The sequence below is a fragment of the Schistocerca nitens genome, chromosome 1, assembly GCF_023898315.1.
Source record: "Schistocerca nitens isolate TAMUIC-IGC-003100 chromosome 1, iqSchNite1.1, whole genome shotgun sequence".
NCBI classification, from domain to species: Eukaryota; Metazoa; Arthropoda; class Insecta; order Orthoptera; family Acrididae; genus Schistocerca; species Schistocerca nitens.
Genome location: NC_064614.1, coordinates 619,436,573 through 619,453,446, shown reverse-complemented (window position 1 = coordinate 619,453,446; position 16,874 = coordinate 619,436,573). Strand labels below are relative to the sequence as shown.

Below are 16,874 nucleotides of genomic sequence, written 5' to 3'. Positions count from 1 at the left end.
AAGAGAAATTTACCACTCGCCTTTTCTACTGCCAACCTCACACGCTCGTTCCACTTCATTTCGTTTTGCAACGTTACGCCTAGATATTTAATCGACGTGACTCTCCCACGCAGCACTCTGTTAATACTATATTAGAACATTAAAGGATTGTTTTTCCTACATTTAGGACAAGATCTGATTCATCACACCAAATATAAAAATTCTATCAAAGTCATCTTCTACAATCACTCGACGACGATACTTTCCCATATAGTACAGCGTCATCAGCCAGCAGTCGCAGACTGCTGCTCACCCTATCCGTCAGATCATTCATCCAGTGTAGCCAACGAGGTGGCTGCATAATAGCAGCGGTAAAATGGCGAAGCTTTAAAGACATACACCTTGTGAGCTTCAGAGTACGAAGACATTAGTGCCTGGAGTGCATCTTTTATTTTTGTGTTCTTGAACCGCCTCATTTTTAAAGTTGTCGTTACCGATGAGTGGGTAACTCACCTCTTTTTTATCATATGGCGTATTAGTTGCGGTGTATGTAGGTGTTACCTACTTTTAATTTGCGTCCACGGTTTAACTTGTTTTATTCCTTTTACATCAACATATGTACACCGATCACATTCGTTCCTCATGGAGACACATCTACAAACCACAAGATATTGTACTCTCAAGCTCACTTCCTGTATATGTACATCATTGTCATTTTACCTTTCTTCTAACAGAGCCACCACATTGACTAAACGAGCGGTTCATTGCGGTGTATATTGTGGATGCAGTTTCTGTTTGTATGCAGGCTGAGTGCTCTTACGGTCCTCACCACACAGTTGATGCTCACCTGTTACGTGCGAAGTTTGTTATCGTGTCACGACTTAACACTGTAAAGCACGTTTCAGCCTATCTCGTAAGTAGCCTTATGTTTTCGGTTTTAAATTTCTCTTTCTTTACTTTTTGCATCCAGTGTATTTTATTTGTCGACAGTGTTTGCTTTCAGTATGCTTGAATGTACCAAAATGTCGATACTGCATTCGCAATAAACATTTTAACAGCCATTTACGTAATGATTCCATTCGAAAACACGTGAATGATGTAAGTGAATGTACACTACTGGCCATTAAAATTGCTACACCAAGAAGAATGCAGATGATAAACGGGTATTTATTGGACAAATATATTATACTAGAACTGACATGTGATTACATTTTCACCCAATTTGGGTGCATAGATCCTGAGAAATCAGTACCCAGAACAACCACCTGTGGCTGTAATAACGGCCTTGATACGCCTGGGCATTGACTCAAACAGAGCTTGTATGGCGTGTACAGGTACAGCTGCCCATGCAGCTTCAACACGATACCACACTTCATCAAGAGTAGTGACTGCCGTATTGTGACGAGCCAGTTGCTCGGCCACCATTGACCAGACGTTTTCAATTGGTGAGAGATCTGGAGAATGTGCTGGCCAGGGCAGCAGTCGAACATTTTCTGTATCCAGAAGGGCCCGTACAGGACCTGCAACATGCGGTCGTGCATTATCCTGCTGAAATGTAGGGTTTCGCAGGGATCGAATGAAGGGTAGAGCCACGGGTCGTAACACATCTGAATTGTAACGTCCACTGTTCAAAGTGCTGTCAATGCCAACAAGAGGCGACCGAGACGTGTAACCAATGGCACCCCATACCATCACGCCGGGTGATACGCCAGTATGGCGATGACGAATACACGCTTCTAACGTGCGTTCACCGCGATGTCGCCAAACACGGATGCGACCATCATGATACTGTAAACAGAACCTGGAATCATCCGAAAAAATGACGTTTTGCCATTCGTGTACGCTGGTTCGTCGTTGAGTACACCGTCGTGGGGGTTCCTGTCTGTGATGCAGCGTCAAGGGTAGCCGCAGCCATGGTCTCCGAGCTGATAGTCCATGCTGCTGGAAACGTCGTCGAACTGTTCGTCCAGATGGTTGTTGTCTTGCTGAGGTCCCTATCTGCTGACTCAGGGATTGAGACGTGGCTGCACTATCCGTTACAGCCATGCGGATAAGATGCCTGTCATCTCGATTGCTAGTGATACGAGGCCGTTGGGATCCAGCACGGCGTTCCGTATTACACAGAGTACGCGAAGGAACTTGCTCCTCTTCTTGCAGCGGTGTACCGTAGGTCTCTAGAAGAGCGTAGCGTTCCAAAGGATTGGAAAAGGGCACAGGTCATCCCCGTTTTCAAGAAGGGACGTCGAACAGATGTGCAGAACTACAGACCTATATCTCTGACGTCGATCAGTTGTAGAATTTTGGAACACGTATTATGTTCGAGTATAATGACTTTTCTGGAGACTAGAAATCTACTCTGTAGGAATCAGCATGGGATTCGAAAAAGACGGTCGTGTGAAACCCAGCTCGCGCTATTCGTCCACGAGACTCAGAGAGCCATAGACACGGGTTCACAGGTAGATGCCGTGTTTCTTGACTTCCGCAAGGCGTTCGATACAGTTCCCTACAGTCGTTTAATGAACAGAGTAAGAGCATATGGACTATCAGACCAATTGTGTGATTGGATTGAAGAGTTCCTAGATAACAGAACGCAGCATGTCATTCTCAATGGAGAGAAGTCTTCCGAAGTAAGAATGATTTCAGGCGTGCCGCAAGGGAGTGTCATAGGACTGTTGCTATTCACAATATACATAAATGACCTTGTGGATGACATCGGAAGTTCACTGAGACTTTTTGCAGATGATGCTGTGGTGTGTCGAGAGGTTGTAACAATGGAAAATTGTACTGAAAAGCAGGAGGATCTGCAGCGAATAGACGCATGGTGCAGGGAGTGGCAATTGATTCTCAATGTAGACAAGCGTAATGTGCTGCGAATACATAGAAAGATAGTGCCCTTATCATTTAACTACAAAATAGCAGGTCAGCAACTGGAAGCAGTTAATTCCATAAATTATCTGGGAGTACGCATTAGGAGTGATTTAAAATGGAATGATCATATAAAGTTGATCGTCGGTAAAGCAGATGCCAGACTGAGATTCATTGGAAGAATCCTAAGGAGATGCAATCGGAAAACAAAGGAAGTAGGTTACAGTACGCTTGTTCGCCCACTGCTTGAATACTGCTCAACAGTGTGGGACCCGTACCAGATAGGATTGATAGAAGAGATAGAGAAGATCCAACGGAGAGCAGCGCGCTTCGTTACAGGATCATTTAATAATCGTGAAAGCGTTACGGAGATGATAGATAGACTCCAGTGGAAGACTCTGCAGGAGAGACGCTCAGTAGCTCGGTACGGGCTTTTGTTAAAGTTTCGAGAACATACCTTCACCGAAGAGTCAAGCAGTATATTGCTCCCTCCTGCGTATATCTCGCGAAGAGACCATGAGAATAAAATCAGAGAGATTAGAGCCCACACAGAAGCATAACGACAATCCTTCTTTCCACGAACAATACGAGACTGGAATAGAAGGGAGAACCGATAGAGGAACTCAGGGTACCCTACGCCACACACCGTCAGGTGGCTTGCGGAGTATGGATGTAGATGTAGATGTAGATGTAGATTACCCTCCTGAACCCACCGATTCCATATTCTGCTAACAGTCATTGGATCTCGACCAACGCGAGCAGCAATGTCGCGATACGATAAACCGCAATCGCGATAGGCTACAATCCGACCTTTGCCAAAGTCGGAAACGTGATGGTACGCATTTCTCCTCCTTACACGAGGCATCACAACAACGTCTCACCAGGCAACGCAGGTCAACTGCTGTTTGTGTATGAGAAATCGGTTGGAAACTTTCCTCATGTCAGCATGTCGCCACTGGCGTCAACCTTGTGTGAATGCTCTGGAAAGCTAATCATTTGCATATCACAGCAACTTCTTCCTGTCGGTTAAATGTACACGTAATCTTCGTGGTGTAGCAATGTAGTGTATTTGCACGTAGCTGATAGTTTAACGTAGCACATGGCACTTCTAAGACTCTCGATACGACGTAACACAATCCTACGAATACTAATATAGGCGCGACAGATTAAACGCTAGAGACACGTGTTTTGTGGCCTGAAGGATGCTGTTGTGTGGCAGTGGCTACCCACTCTCACTCACCTACTGCAAACAGGACGTCGGCGATGATCTCGGTGCCGGCGACGACTGGGCACGGCGACTCATTGCACCCCTGGACGTCCAGCGAGAGAATAGCCGGCTCGCCGTCCGTGCCTGCCAAAAGTAAGACAGGAAAAGTATCACGCATGAGTCGGTTATGTAGCCACAAGTACGAACAGGTTCAGGAAGTCGGCTGCTTCAGTTTGATGGTCCACTTACGTTACGTGATCAAGCCCACCCTTGCAAAGAAAACCAGCCCAACGGCTATCAACTCAGATGCGGTAGTCGAAATGCACGTGAAGATGACATAGTAAACCTTGAAATGGCTCGTGCAATATTAATAAACAAAACAGCGACTGCTCAGTGTGTCCTATTCGTTGGTTTTGTAGTTTTTAATTATCTTTGGTAGTTGCTGATTTCTTAAGTCAGTTTTTTTGTTGATTTAATCTTGTCCGCCATATCTGCGTACGTTGTGTAAACCGCTCCCTTCTGTACATACGTTACACCCTTAAAGTCCTGCATAACGCGACTGAATACAGCGAGACGGCATACGATACCTCGTAATGTCGTGTTGGACCTCCTTTTGCCTGGCGTCCTGCAACAACTCGACGTGACATGGACTCCACGAGCCGTTGGAAGTTTCCTCCAGAAATATTGAACCATGCTGCCTCTATAGTCGTCCATAATTACGAAATTGTTGCCTGTGCAGAATTTTGTGCACGAACCGATCTCTCGATTATGTCCCATAAGTGTTCGATCGGTGGCCAAATCATTCGCTCGAATTGTCCAGTATTTTCTTCAAACCAATCGCGTGCAGATGTGGACTGGTGACAATGCGCACTGTCATCTATAAAAATACCGTCGTTACCTAGGAACTTAAAGTCCGTGGATGGCTGAAAATGGCCTCCAAGTAGCCGAAAATAGCCATTTAGAGTCAATGATATGTTCAGTTGTACCAGGGTTCGCAGTCCATTCCGTGTAAACGCAGCCCACGCCATTATGAAGCCACGACAAGTTAGCACAGTGCCCTGTTGACAACTTGGGTCCATGACATCGCGAGGTTTGCGCCACACTCGAACCCTACCATCAGCTCTTACCAACTAAATCGGGACTCATGTGACCAGGCCACGGTTTTACAGTCTTCTAGGGTGCAACCAATATGGCCACGAGCCCAGGAGAGGCGCTATGAGTAATGGCACTCGCGTCGGTCGTTGCTGCCAGGGCCCATTGACGTCACATTTCCTGCACTATCCAAACGGATACGTTCGTCGTACGTCCCACATGATTTCTGCGATTATTTCACGCAGTGTTTCTTGTCTATTAGCACTGACAATTCCACGCAAACGCCCCTACTTTCAGTCGTGAAGCGAAAACCGCCCGCCACTGCACTGTCCGCGGTGAGAAGTAAAGTCTTGAATTTTTGACACTGTAGATCTCGGAGTATTGAATTCCCCAACGGTGTCTCCAATTACATTCCACGTTCAAAGTCTGTTAATTCCCGTCGTGCGACAATGATCACCTCGGAAGCCTTTTCACGTGAATCACCTGAGTACAAATGACAGCTTCGCCAATGAACTGCCCTTTTATACGTTTTGTACGCGATACTACCACCATCTGTGTATGTGCATATCGCTATGCCATGACTTTACCCCGTCCTCATGTATCTGATAGGACTCGGCTGATCTGCACGTAGGTGAGGGTTTCTGTCTTGCTGGTGTAGTATTTTTCCACCCAGACTGCTACAGTTAGCACTTGATGGAGCCGTGCATTGGTTTACTGAACTTACAGATTATTGTTGTTGGCCTAGTTTTAGAATTCATCGTCTTACAAGAGTGTAGTCATGATGTCATTCTCGGATTTGACTTTTTGAAAGCGTCTCAGGCAATTATAGATTGTGGTCGCTCGAAGGTTATGCTAGACGTGATGAGATAATGTGGACAGGAAGATGCACATCCGAGTGTGTGGAGACTATGTGTGCTGGATGAAGTGATTATTCCTGCAGTCAGCGCTAGAAAAGTAGCTGTCATGTGTCATGCCATGCATCAACCCATGGATCTTGTTGTGGAATGTAAGAGAAGCAAACCACTGAAGAATAGCTTAGTCATCGCAGCCTCTGTCGTCTCGTTTAAGAACGGCTTCGGTGAACTTTGGATGGTTAACTGTCTCAGAGAACCGCAGATCCTTCCAAGGCGCATGTGAGTAGAAAACGCTGACCCGTTAATTACAGAACAGCTGAGCGTCATAGAAACCTCCCATGCCAGTCTGTGTGCGAAATTAGCGCTGCAACTACGAGACAAGATCTTCTAGCTCGACTATCACCAGATCTCACTAAGGAACAACAGAAGAAGCTACAGGCTACTGGCGGCCGGAGTGGCCGAGCGGTTCTAGGCGTTACAGTCTGGAACCGCGCGACCGCTACGGTCGCAGGTTTGAATCCTGCCTCGGGCATGGATGTGTGTGTTGTCCTTAGGTTAGTTAGGTTTAAGTAGTTCAAGTTCTAGGGGCTGATGACCTCAGAAGTTAAGTCCCACAGTGCTCAGAGCCATTTGAACCATTTTTTAGAAGCTACTTGCCATTCTTCAAGAGTTCGCTGAATGCTTCAAACCACAGGTGAAGAGCACATTAGACAAATCGACGGTGAAGCACCGGATTATCACTGGAGACCATCAAACAATAAGCCAGAGAGCATACCGCGTGTCAGCAACGTAACGTCGAATACTTCGCGACGAGATAGAGAAAATGATGAAGAATGACATCATTCAGCCTTCGCAGAGCCCATGGTCGTCACCAGTGGTTCTCGTCAGGATGAAGGATGGCATTTGGCGCTTTTGTGTTGATTACAGGAAGCTTAATAAGATAACTAAAAAGGATGTTTACCTTCTTCCACTGGATTGAAGGGGGCAAAGTTTTTCTCAACCATTGACATGTACTCGGAATACTGGCAAGTCGAATCAGATGAGGCTGATCGTGAGGAAACTGCATTCATCACCGCTGAGAGCCTGTATGAGTTTAAGGTAATGCCGTTTGGTTTGTGTAATGCACCAGCAACTTTTTAACGGATGATGAATAATCTTCTAAGTCACCTGAAGCTGACGATGTGTCTTTGTTTTTTAGATGACATTAAAGTGTTTTCAGAGACATTTTATGAACACATAAAAAGACTGAGGGCCGTTCTTAAGTGTCTCCAACAAGGTGGACTCAAACTCAATCCAAGAAAGTGTTTCTTTAGAGCAAAAGAAATCAGAATACTTGGACACCTTGTGTCAAACGAAGGTGTGCGGGCAGACACGGAAAAGGTGAGATCTATAACGGAATTTCCTATTCCTAAAAGTATTAGAGATGTGAGGAGCTTCCTCGGATTATATTCTTATGACCGTCTCTTTTTCAAAGACTTTTGTATCAAAGCCAGGCCACTCCAAGAGTTGTTAAAAGCTGATGATAAATTTATCTCGGGTGGTGCTCAACAAGATTCTGTCGATGTGCTGCGCAAAGCTCTGACTTCTGACCCTTTACTTGGTCTGTATGATGAGAGAGCACCAACAGAACTACACACAGGTGCCAGAAGGTATGGGATCGGTGCTGTTCTGGTGCAAATTTGGGATGGAAAAGAGAAGGTTATAGCCTATGCTTCTAGGACACTTACAAAAGCCGAGAGAAACTACTCAACTACGGAAAGAGAATGTCTTGCTGTGATTTGGGCCATGTGCAAATTTCCACAGTATCTCTATGGAAGACGATTCAAAGTTTTTACAGACCATCATTCACTTTGTTGGTTGACGGGTCTTAAGCATCCAGCAGGACGACTTCAAGAATACGACATTACCGTAGTGTACACAAGTGGAAGAAACCACCAAGATGCCGACTGTCTCTCAAGAAGCCCTGTGAAAGTCCATCAAGACTTTGATGAAGATAGTGAATGTCTCGATGTACTCCAGGATCTCTCTGGTGAGCAGTTGAAGGACGCCAAGATATCTCGATTAGCTTGCCTTAAATCGTTCCGAGGATGTGAAAGGACACTTTAAGGTAGTTAATGGATTACTTTGCAAGAAAAACTTTGATCCGTTTGGAAAGAGGTGGTTACCAGTGATTCCTTAACACTTGCGCTTAGATGTTCAACAGAAATTCCATGACACACCTGAGGTCGGACAGTTAGGATTTATTAAAACATACTACAGTATCCGCAAGAGATTTTTCTGGCCGGGTTTATTCAGGAGTGTTCGTCACTATGATTTTCATTGTCGAGAGTGACAGAGGAGAAATGCAGCTCCTCAGAAACCACCTGGCCGACTCATACCAATTCCACCAGCCGAGACGCTTTTCCAGCGTGTTGGCATTGACCTCCTCGGACGATTTCCAACGTCTGCTAGTGGCAGTAGACGGATTATTGTTCGCACTGATTATCTGACACGCTGTGCCATTACAAAAGCCGTGAAAACAGCCGAAGCATCCGAGGTAGCGAAATTCATCGTGGAAGACATTGTATTAAAACACGGTGCCCCCCCCCACCCACCCACCCACCCACCCACCCAAACCGTCGGCTGCCACCAGCAAACTAATGGGCTTACTAAACGCCTTAATAAGACATTGGCCGACATGCTATCAATGTTCGTCGGTGTTAAGCACAGCAACTGGGATGAGGTGCTACCTTTCGTGACATTTGCCTACAACGCCGCCAAACAAGGCAACACAGGATTTACGCCATTTTTCTTGGTGCATGGCCGTGAGGCGACTACGACGATGGACACTGTGTTTCCGTTGCATCCTAATGACGTGGACGACGACTACATCGGCCAGGTGTTGACCAGAGCTGAGGAAGCTCGGCAGTTAGCTCGACTCCGCACGCTGCAGGCTCAAGGAAACGATCGCCGCCCTGTTGTCGACCAGCCTGATGACCTCGCCTGTGATTTGGGCCATGTGCAAATTTCCACAGTATCTCTATGGAAGACGATTCAAAGTTTTTACAGACCATCATTCACTTTGTTGGTTGACGGGTCTTAAGCATCCAGCAGGACGACTTCAAGAATACGACATTACCGTAGTGTACACAAGTGGAAGAAACCACCAAGAAAAGTTCGGAAAGTTGGTCTCTCTGAGAAGCTCCTCAGGCGCTACGTTGGACCTTATAAGGTTGTAAGACAGTTGTCTGATGTTACTTATGAAGCTGAAGATTTCGAGCCCGACACAAGACAACGAAAGATCAGAGATACGGTCCACGTCCTTCGAATGAAGCCCTATACGGATCCTGCAACCGAGGGTAAATTCGAAGCTCCAGCGACAGGCAACAAGCGGAAAGGTGACGAAGAGCGTAGCGGCAAAGAAGTTCTAAGAAGATCACCGCCAGGGCGAACATCAGTCACCGGCAGCCGGAGTATGCAGGACCGATGACTCGTTTCCGGACCAGGAGAACGTAACACCGAGACGCTGTTCTCTTAACGAGGGAACAATGTCGCAGAAGAAGCTGAGTAGCACCGTCACTGTGGTGCAGCGGTTATGATACTAGACTGTTGCATGGGGGGTTGTGAGTTCAACACTCACCTGAACTGTAAAACTAATTTCTATCTTCGGTTCGAGGACATTCTAGTAGTATCCACAAATAGCAAGAATCATTGTACTGGAATATTGTGTAATTGTATATTTATCGTATGGGGCCGGAGGCAATTCGCTCCGCTCTCTTGTGTGTGCAAGTGCTGAATAAACCTTCGTTAAGTGAAGTTAGTGTTCGACATTCATCTTCTTCTACGTAACAATACACTGACATGGTTCAACGAAGATCTCTTAATATCTTAATAGTATTTAGTCTTATATTTCTAGAGCCTTCCGAATTTTTATCTTCAAGACCGAATTTATTCCTACGAGGCTGAGGAGACACAAATATATTTGAATCAAACTGACAAATTTTATGATTAGAACTGATATGTCCTGGAAATCAACTATAGCAACGATAAGTGACATACATTCATCTATTATTCATTAAGTATCATAACATATTGCATTACTGGGCCTCAGAGACACATGCCTGAAGAAATTAAAACTGAAAAAATTAATAACCAATAGCAAATTTTGATGAATGTTTACAAACGTCCATACAGTTTGCCCAACCGGAACTGTGACATTTCCAGGGAGTTAGAAGACATGTATACTTCAGATTTTGAGTTCTTATGCTCATAGTTAAATTTGGTACAGTCTACCTTACACAGCTTGTGTAGCCGTGCGTGTCCTTGTATGTTGTTTTCCATTACTCAGATACAAACAGTGTAAGTCACGTGACACCTCTAGTTTAGCTTAGCTGATAGTATTTTAGGTCAATTTTTGGGACAGGCCGAGGAGGATATCTGTAACAAAGTAGTTATTATTGAATGCCATAACAATGGCAATCGCTGCTGTTGTGATGATATACTCTACCGCACCTGTAATTAAATTTGATTTCTTTAGAAGTTTCAGGAATTTATTAGGCTATTTTTCTTTCAGTTGTTTCTGAGAATTGTGATAGCACGAAAACTATATCTTCAACATTAACTCTATCGAATGAGGCAACAACTATCGCCTCTATAAGGTGACTGGAATTATGCCAAACCGCAAACGAATTTTAATAATGTCGGCTATATATTCTCACAGGCCACGAACGACAACTCTATTTTATTTTTATGACGCTCACGTGCCATGAAAGACAATTGTATTTTACTTTTATGATGCTATAGTGACAGCAAAATTTGTGGCTAGTGTTTCCTCTCTTCTTCGGGAAGAAAATTAGTAATTTAATTGTAATATTAGAAAAATAACCATATAGGCAGTGCATTCTCATGCGTCATGAACGACAGTTGTATTTTACTTTTATGACGCTATATTGATAGTAAAACGTGTGGCTGGTGTTATGCCTCTTCTTCGGGAAGAATACTTGTAACGTAATTATAAAATTGGAAAAATAGCGATATAGGCAAGTACTAATTGCTTCCAATTTTTAGTTACACTACCTGTATCTTTTATCTGTGTGTTAGCAGGATTACTTTTTTCTTTTCCTGTCCTGTTTGTTGTGGCATTCGATACAAATCAGTTGTTTAGTGAGTTACATCTGTTAACGTCATATCATGGTTCTTTTTTGTCAGCAAGCACCACAAGGTTGTATTGGTTTTGGAATGAATGGGTTGGTTCAAATGGCTCTGAGCACTATGGGACTCAACTGCTGTGGGCATCAGTCCCCTAGAACTTAGAACTACTTAAACCTAACTAACCTAAGGACATCACACACATCCATGCCCGAGGCAGGATTCGAACCTGCAACCGCAGCAGTTGGAATGAATGAGTCGGTGCTTGAATCACTCTTGGCATTTTTTATGGGACAGAGTTTTTTTAGGGCTACATGTGGCATTTGGAAGCTCGTCGTTATCCTTTATTTTCTACTGGACGTTCCGCAGAATACAATATACTTGAAGTTATTTTCTCAAAAATTGGATTAGTTAGAAAACCTATTTTTATCACAATAAGCCCCCAAGATTTTTTCTTAAATTAAATTAGCTGGATTACACAGTCTCAATCTTTGAATATTATTATATTCCGCCACAAGCCTGCATTTTGACAATAATTTACGTTATACATGTAAATTTATGTCATGGCTAATGTGATGTGATATCCAGACCCATATTTTTTTATAGCTACTGGCATCTTCATTTTTAGGTGCGATGATCTATTACTCCTACTGAACGTAAAGATCACATTTCTTTTCCTTTTTCTTTAATTTTAAAGGTCGTAATCGTAGGGAATACTATGGAAGATGTAAATGGCTTTTTCTATGAGACAGATATTGATATTTACGTTTCTCATAAAAAAAACTTGAACTCTGATGGTTGAGACTTTATCAAAAAATTCGACTTCTTTATAGAGCTATTTCCACAACAGCAACAGACGATCGAAGGTTGTGTAATGTGATTAACTATTGGCTGAAGTCAAAAAAGATAAAAAGTCAGTCATGAGCTACACAAGAAAACCTTTATTAGATTAACTTTACGAGTATCAACAGTTTAAACTGTCATCGTCAGAAGTGACATAGGCTCAGATCATTGGTGTACTTTTATCTTTGTTGAAATATTCTGCAGCAGCTGAACTACATCTCTGAATAAAATCGTCTATTTTCTGAAGTCTCCTAGTTACTTCAACGGACGGTGCACTCAGAAAGAAACCACCGTGCTCCAAGAAATAGGAGCAAAACAGGGAGGGTCATACAAAAATGTCTTAAATACGAAATTACACATCCTCACTTACAGAAAACACTTATCTTAAGAGCAGAATCTGAAGACAGTAAAAAGGTTTGCACATAGGTACAGAACGGCGCTGGTTGCTCTCCGGTGGAGGAGTAACATTCTCAGTTTCACTCCCGGCTGTAACAGTTGCGCCGGCCGGGGTGGCCGAGCGGTTCTAGGCGCTACAGTCTGGAACCGCGCGACCGCTACGGTCGCAAGTTCGAATCCTGCCTCGGGCATGGATGTGCGTGATGTCCTTAGGTTAGTTAGGTTTAAGTAGTTCTACGTTCTAGGGGACTGATGACCTCAGAAGTTGAGTCCCATAGTGCTCAGAGCCATTTGAACCATTTTTTTGTAACAGTTGCAACACCGTGAAGGTGCCCAGCAACAAAGGTCAAACTGGCGCGAAATGTACTACATCCTTGGATATGCAGACTATTAGCATCTCGGCAGAACCTCACGAAACAGGTGGTAGTAACGCCACTCACATTTTGTATGTACGATTACGCTGAAAGCTCCTCATTCAGAAATAGCATCTGAGTGTTAGTTGTTTGTGAAAAGATAGTGTCATGCCTCGTGTAATGAGGAGGCGCTTCCACCATTGCATGTCGGAATTTGAAAGCGTCACGATCATGTCCTATCGAGACTGCTGTTTATCGTTGTGCGATATTACTGATTGTATAGGTCAGGATTACATGTCTGTCATGAAAATATGGTATCGATGCGTTCAGGAGGGGAATATTCACAAAAGTGTAGGACCTCAACGCCCCTCCCCCAAAGCGACTAGCGACTGAGAGCATAGATTAATTTGGTAGATCAATTGTGTGGGCTTGTAAGTCAGTGTCACCTACCACGGGTCAGGAAATGGGCTCTTTTCTACAATAAAAGTATCCACATGGACAGTGTGACGATGTCAACAGCACCACGATCAGCGTGCCGACCAATCTTCCTGCAAACTTATGACATAATTTATCACCTGATGTTTTCTCCACAGTCTTAATTGTGTGGCGAAGTCGTTTATGTCTGACAGTATAGGCTACCCATTTGGCTTTTACGTGCTCACACTTCAATACCTTACCTGCTGCCCAGGGTAAAATAAATGTTAAGGGCTAGCTTGTGCCACACGTACTTGGAGGTACCAACCAACCTAAAAACATACCACTCTCAACTGCTATAATTATTAATCTGCAAATGAAATAAATACTGATATAATGTTGTTCATTAGACTGTCCCTGAACATCAGTAGAAGTATCTGCACTTATGCCCCTAACACTCTTATTGTCAGGGGTTGCCGGTCGCCAGCTACTACGAATGATGAACTCTAGCCCAGAGTTGAAGCAGAGTGAAACCGTTTACCTGTATTACCTGTTATTCAAACTCAGTTTGATGTGATATCTAGCCAGTTTAGAGCCATTATTGCTGTGGAAGAAGGCAGCTTTGTGGAATAAATTTCACACTCCGGTTACTCCCTTATCATCTACAAGATTACTCATGCATTTTTTTCCACTTTACTGTGTTGCACTATAAGGGCATTATTTGATATCCTCTCTAATGTTGCAACTCCAATGGCCATCCTTATAGACATGACCCCAGAAAGTAAATGCTTCAATAAATTGCTATATTGGCCACTTACGAGTGATTTACAATAGGAGTAACCTAGAAATGTGACGCAAATCGTGACTGCAAAAACTGCAGGTATTTCTACTCACAGTTACTGTAGGGCGTAGCAACAGCTGCGACCACGAGGCAGCATAGCGCAAGAGCGACGGCCGCCGGCATGTTCCTCAGGGCTCTGCCACGGGAGCGGCTCTGGCGGCGCAGATAAAGTCAGCTGCAGGTGTCCCGATTACAAAACGATACTCCGGATGCCTTCCGAATGTTCGCAGGTTTAACTGATAAGGCGACTCACAATCGCTTTCATCTGCTCTGTGTCACCGCGACAGCGGCAGGTGTGAATGTGTGACTCAGATAATTCGTAAAAAAGTATCTGTCAGGTGTGCTTACAATCGTGCACACCTGGAAGCCTGCAGCAACTGAAATAACACACGCCTATAATCTGATAATGATTCTGTCGAAACCATTACAGATCAGACGTCATTTAGGGCAGGATACCTACGTTCCAGTGACCAGTAGCTGCGGTCGAAAACTGAGGAAGGACTTGATCGATTTAATGTGGGACCATATGTCATAAAATGCTGACACTTCGTTGCATCAGATTCTTCACAGAGATCACGAACCCAATGTAGATTTTTTTCCTCTTATGAGCTGATGCAGTGCCCATCTGATTATTGTGAATCTCTCCCTTTTTCTGTTCTACTGTAAGTACCTTTTGTACATAAATGAATTAATATTTAAGACGCATTCCAATGCTGAAATGGAAATTATTATTTCACTAATAGTGCATAGTGACACCCAGCCTTCAAACTGCATAGCTGGGTGTGAGAAACACGTCACATGGATGTGCCACGAATGCAGTCCACGATGTAAAATAGAATCCAGCTAACGATAGCATTCGTACTGAAATGCGAAATGACCGAGCAAGGTGACGCAATGGCTGGCACACTGGACTCGCATTTGGGAGGACGATAGGTCAATCACTCGACGAGACATCGTGACTTTTGTTGTCCTTGAGTTCCCTAAATCGCTTCATATATATGCTTAGATCGTTCCTTTTAAAGGGCGCGGCCGATTTCCTTTACCATCCCCCCCTAATCCGAACTTTTGTTCCGTCTCGGCCTCGTTGTCACACTAACCTCCTCCTCTTCCTGAAATGCGAAATGGACTTAAAGACTGATGTAGAAGATCTATGGTTTGTTATAATACCTGTTAGGTGTAATCAAACGATTTTATTTTGTAAGTACTGCCGCAGGAAAATGCAGGAAAATGCAGAACTTTTTGGAGTCATCCTTTCAGTTGATTCAACAACGTCTGAAACATTGTTTGAAAACAAACACGATATTGCTGCAACCATTTCTGCTCCATCTCGTCGACGATAGAAATGAAAAAAAATTCTGAAATTCAAAAAAGCACAAGTAAGAAGAAACATTAGTCCTAACGTCACAGATAGTTTCAGATACATGTATGTATCTTGGTTAATACTATGTTTCACAAAACAACCCAATGGACCCAAAACTTCATTATCCTGCAATGGTTCAATAACACATACTGTACCCACTGGTAGACTTGACTCCACACTTATCCAAAGCGACTTCCCGGTGCCACCAGACACACACGCATGCTAATTAAGCCTTAATGCTAATGTACGCGGTTCAGTTGGTTTGTTCATTGCGTTGAACGCCCCTCGCAACAGCTCTGCATCGACAACAGTTTCCCCTAACTGAAATAACATTCCACCAAGTTCTACAGTTCGTTGTCCAAGGTCAATTTTGGCATGATGTTGATGCAAGAAATCTACTCCTAGGATCATGTCGTAGCTCTTGCTTACTCATGGTACTACCTCCATGCATGCATTAAATCGGACTTTCTCTGTTCTAAAGTCAACTGTCACCGACCCCAAAGGTGTGACTTCCTTATCCTCCACTCCACGCAACCTGTAACGTGGTGGGTCTAGCTTCCTTCGTCCCATTATATTCCTAGTAGCCACTGACACTTGCGCCCCTGTGTCCAGCAAAATCTTAAACTTTTTAGTTTCTATTGATCCTACCACTAAACATTCTACCTCTGCGTAGGTATTCGTAGCATTGAAATTAAATGGGAGCTCCCTTAGGTGGGTCTTGGGCCCCTCTACCGTTTAACGATTGTCCACCCCTCATATCTCCACTTCATCATCCCCACTGCCGATATCCACCCCTTCCTTTATACCTCGGTGAATGGATACATTGCCTCTGCACATGTCCCGTACGACCACACTTATAACATTTCACACCCACTGCAAAGACTGTTTGCCTCTCGCATACCCCTTTTGCCACGTCTATTTCCTCACATTGAATTTCCAGCAAAGTGTTCGAATACAAATCTTTCGGAGTCCCTTCACGCACTTTCCCTGATATATGCCCTGGTAACCCCTCAAAAATACAAGTGCCCTTTGCTCGGCCTCCTGCAACAGAACACCATCCGCCTCATCACTCTGACCCAACTCGTAAATATACTCGTTAATTTCTCTTATTCTGTCCGCAAATTTCTCTACCATCTCCCCCTGTCCCTTTGACATTGTACTTAACTTCTCTCTAAAGTACCGAGCGCTATTATGTTTTTTGTACCTTTCTAAAGGCATTTCTTTAACTGCTTAAATGGTCCTGCCTTCCTTAAGGCCTCAGAACACCTTGGATATGATTTTGCTTCATCCGTTAATATAATCTTGGCTACATGTAACAACTGTTCATCAGACCAACCATTCATCATAGCTGAAATTTCCAAGTCCTCCACAAATGAACACACACCCTCAGATGCCTTGCCAGAGAAAGGAATAACCAAATTCGCGGCAGCTGGATCAGTCTCCTGCTGTGGCATCCTAGACAACAACGTCTGATCCGATGCAGTTTCCCGCTCACTTCTAGATGTTAATTCACTCCTCAACTGCGTATTGTCTGCTATCAATT

At 44.0% G+C, this 16,874-nt stretch overlaps 1 protein-coding gene across 2 annotated transcripts in view; it reads right to left on the bottom strand.

The window, feature by feature from the left end:
- Positions 1–14,182, bottom strand: part of LOC126236570 (NPC intracellular cholesterol transporter 2-like) — a 29,243-nt gene extending 15,061 nt beyond the window's left edge. For both annotated transcript variants that reach the window (XM_049945992.1, XM_049945984.1), the window contains exons 1-2: positions 14,025–14,182; positions 4,085–4,195 (exon numbers count right to left, since the gene is read on the bottom strand). In XM_049945992.1, the coding sequence (XP_049801949.1) occupies positions 4,085–4,195; positions 14,025–14,094 (181 nt within the window). In that variant the 5' untranslated portion in view covers positions 14,095–14,182. The remainder of the gene's footprint in view (positions 1–4,084; positions 4,196–14,024) is intronic.
- Between the last annotated feature and the right edge of the window lie 2,692 nt (positions 14,183–16,874).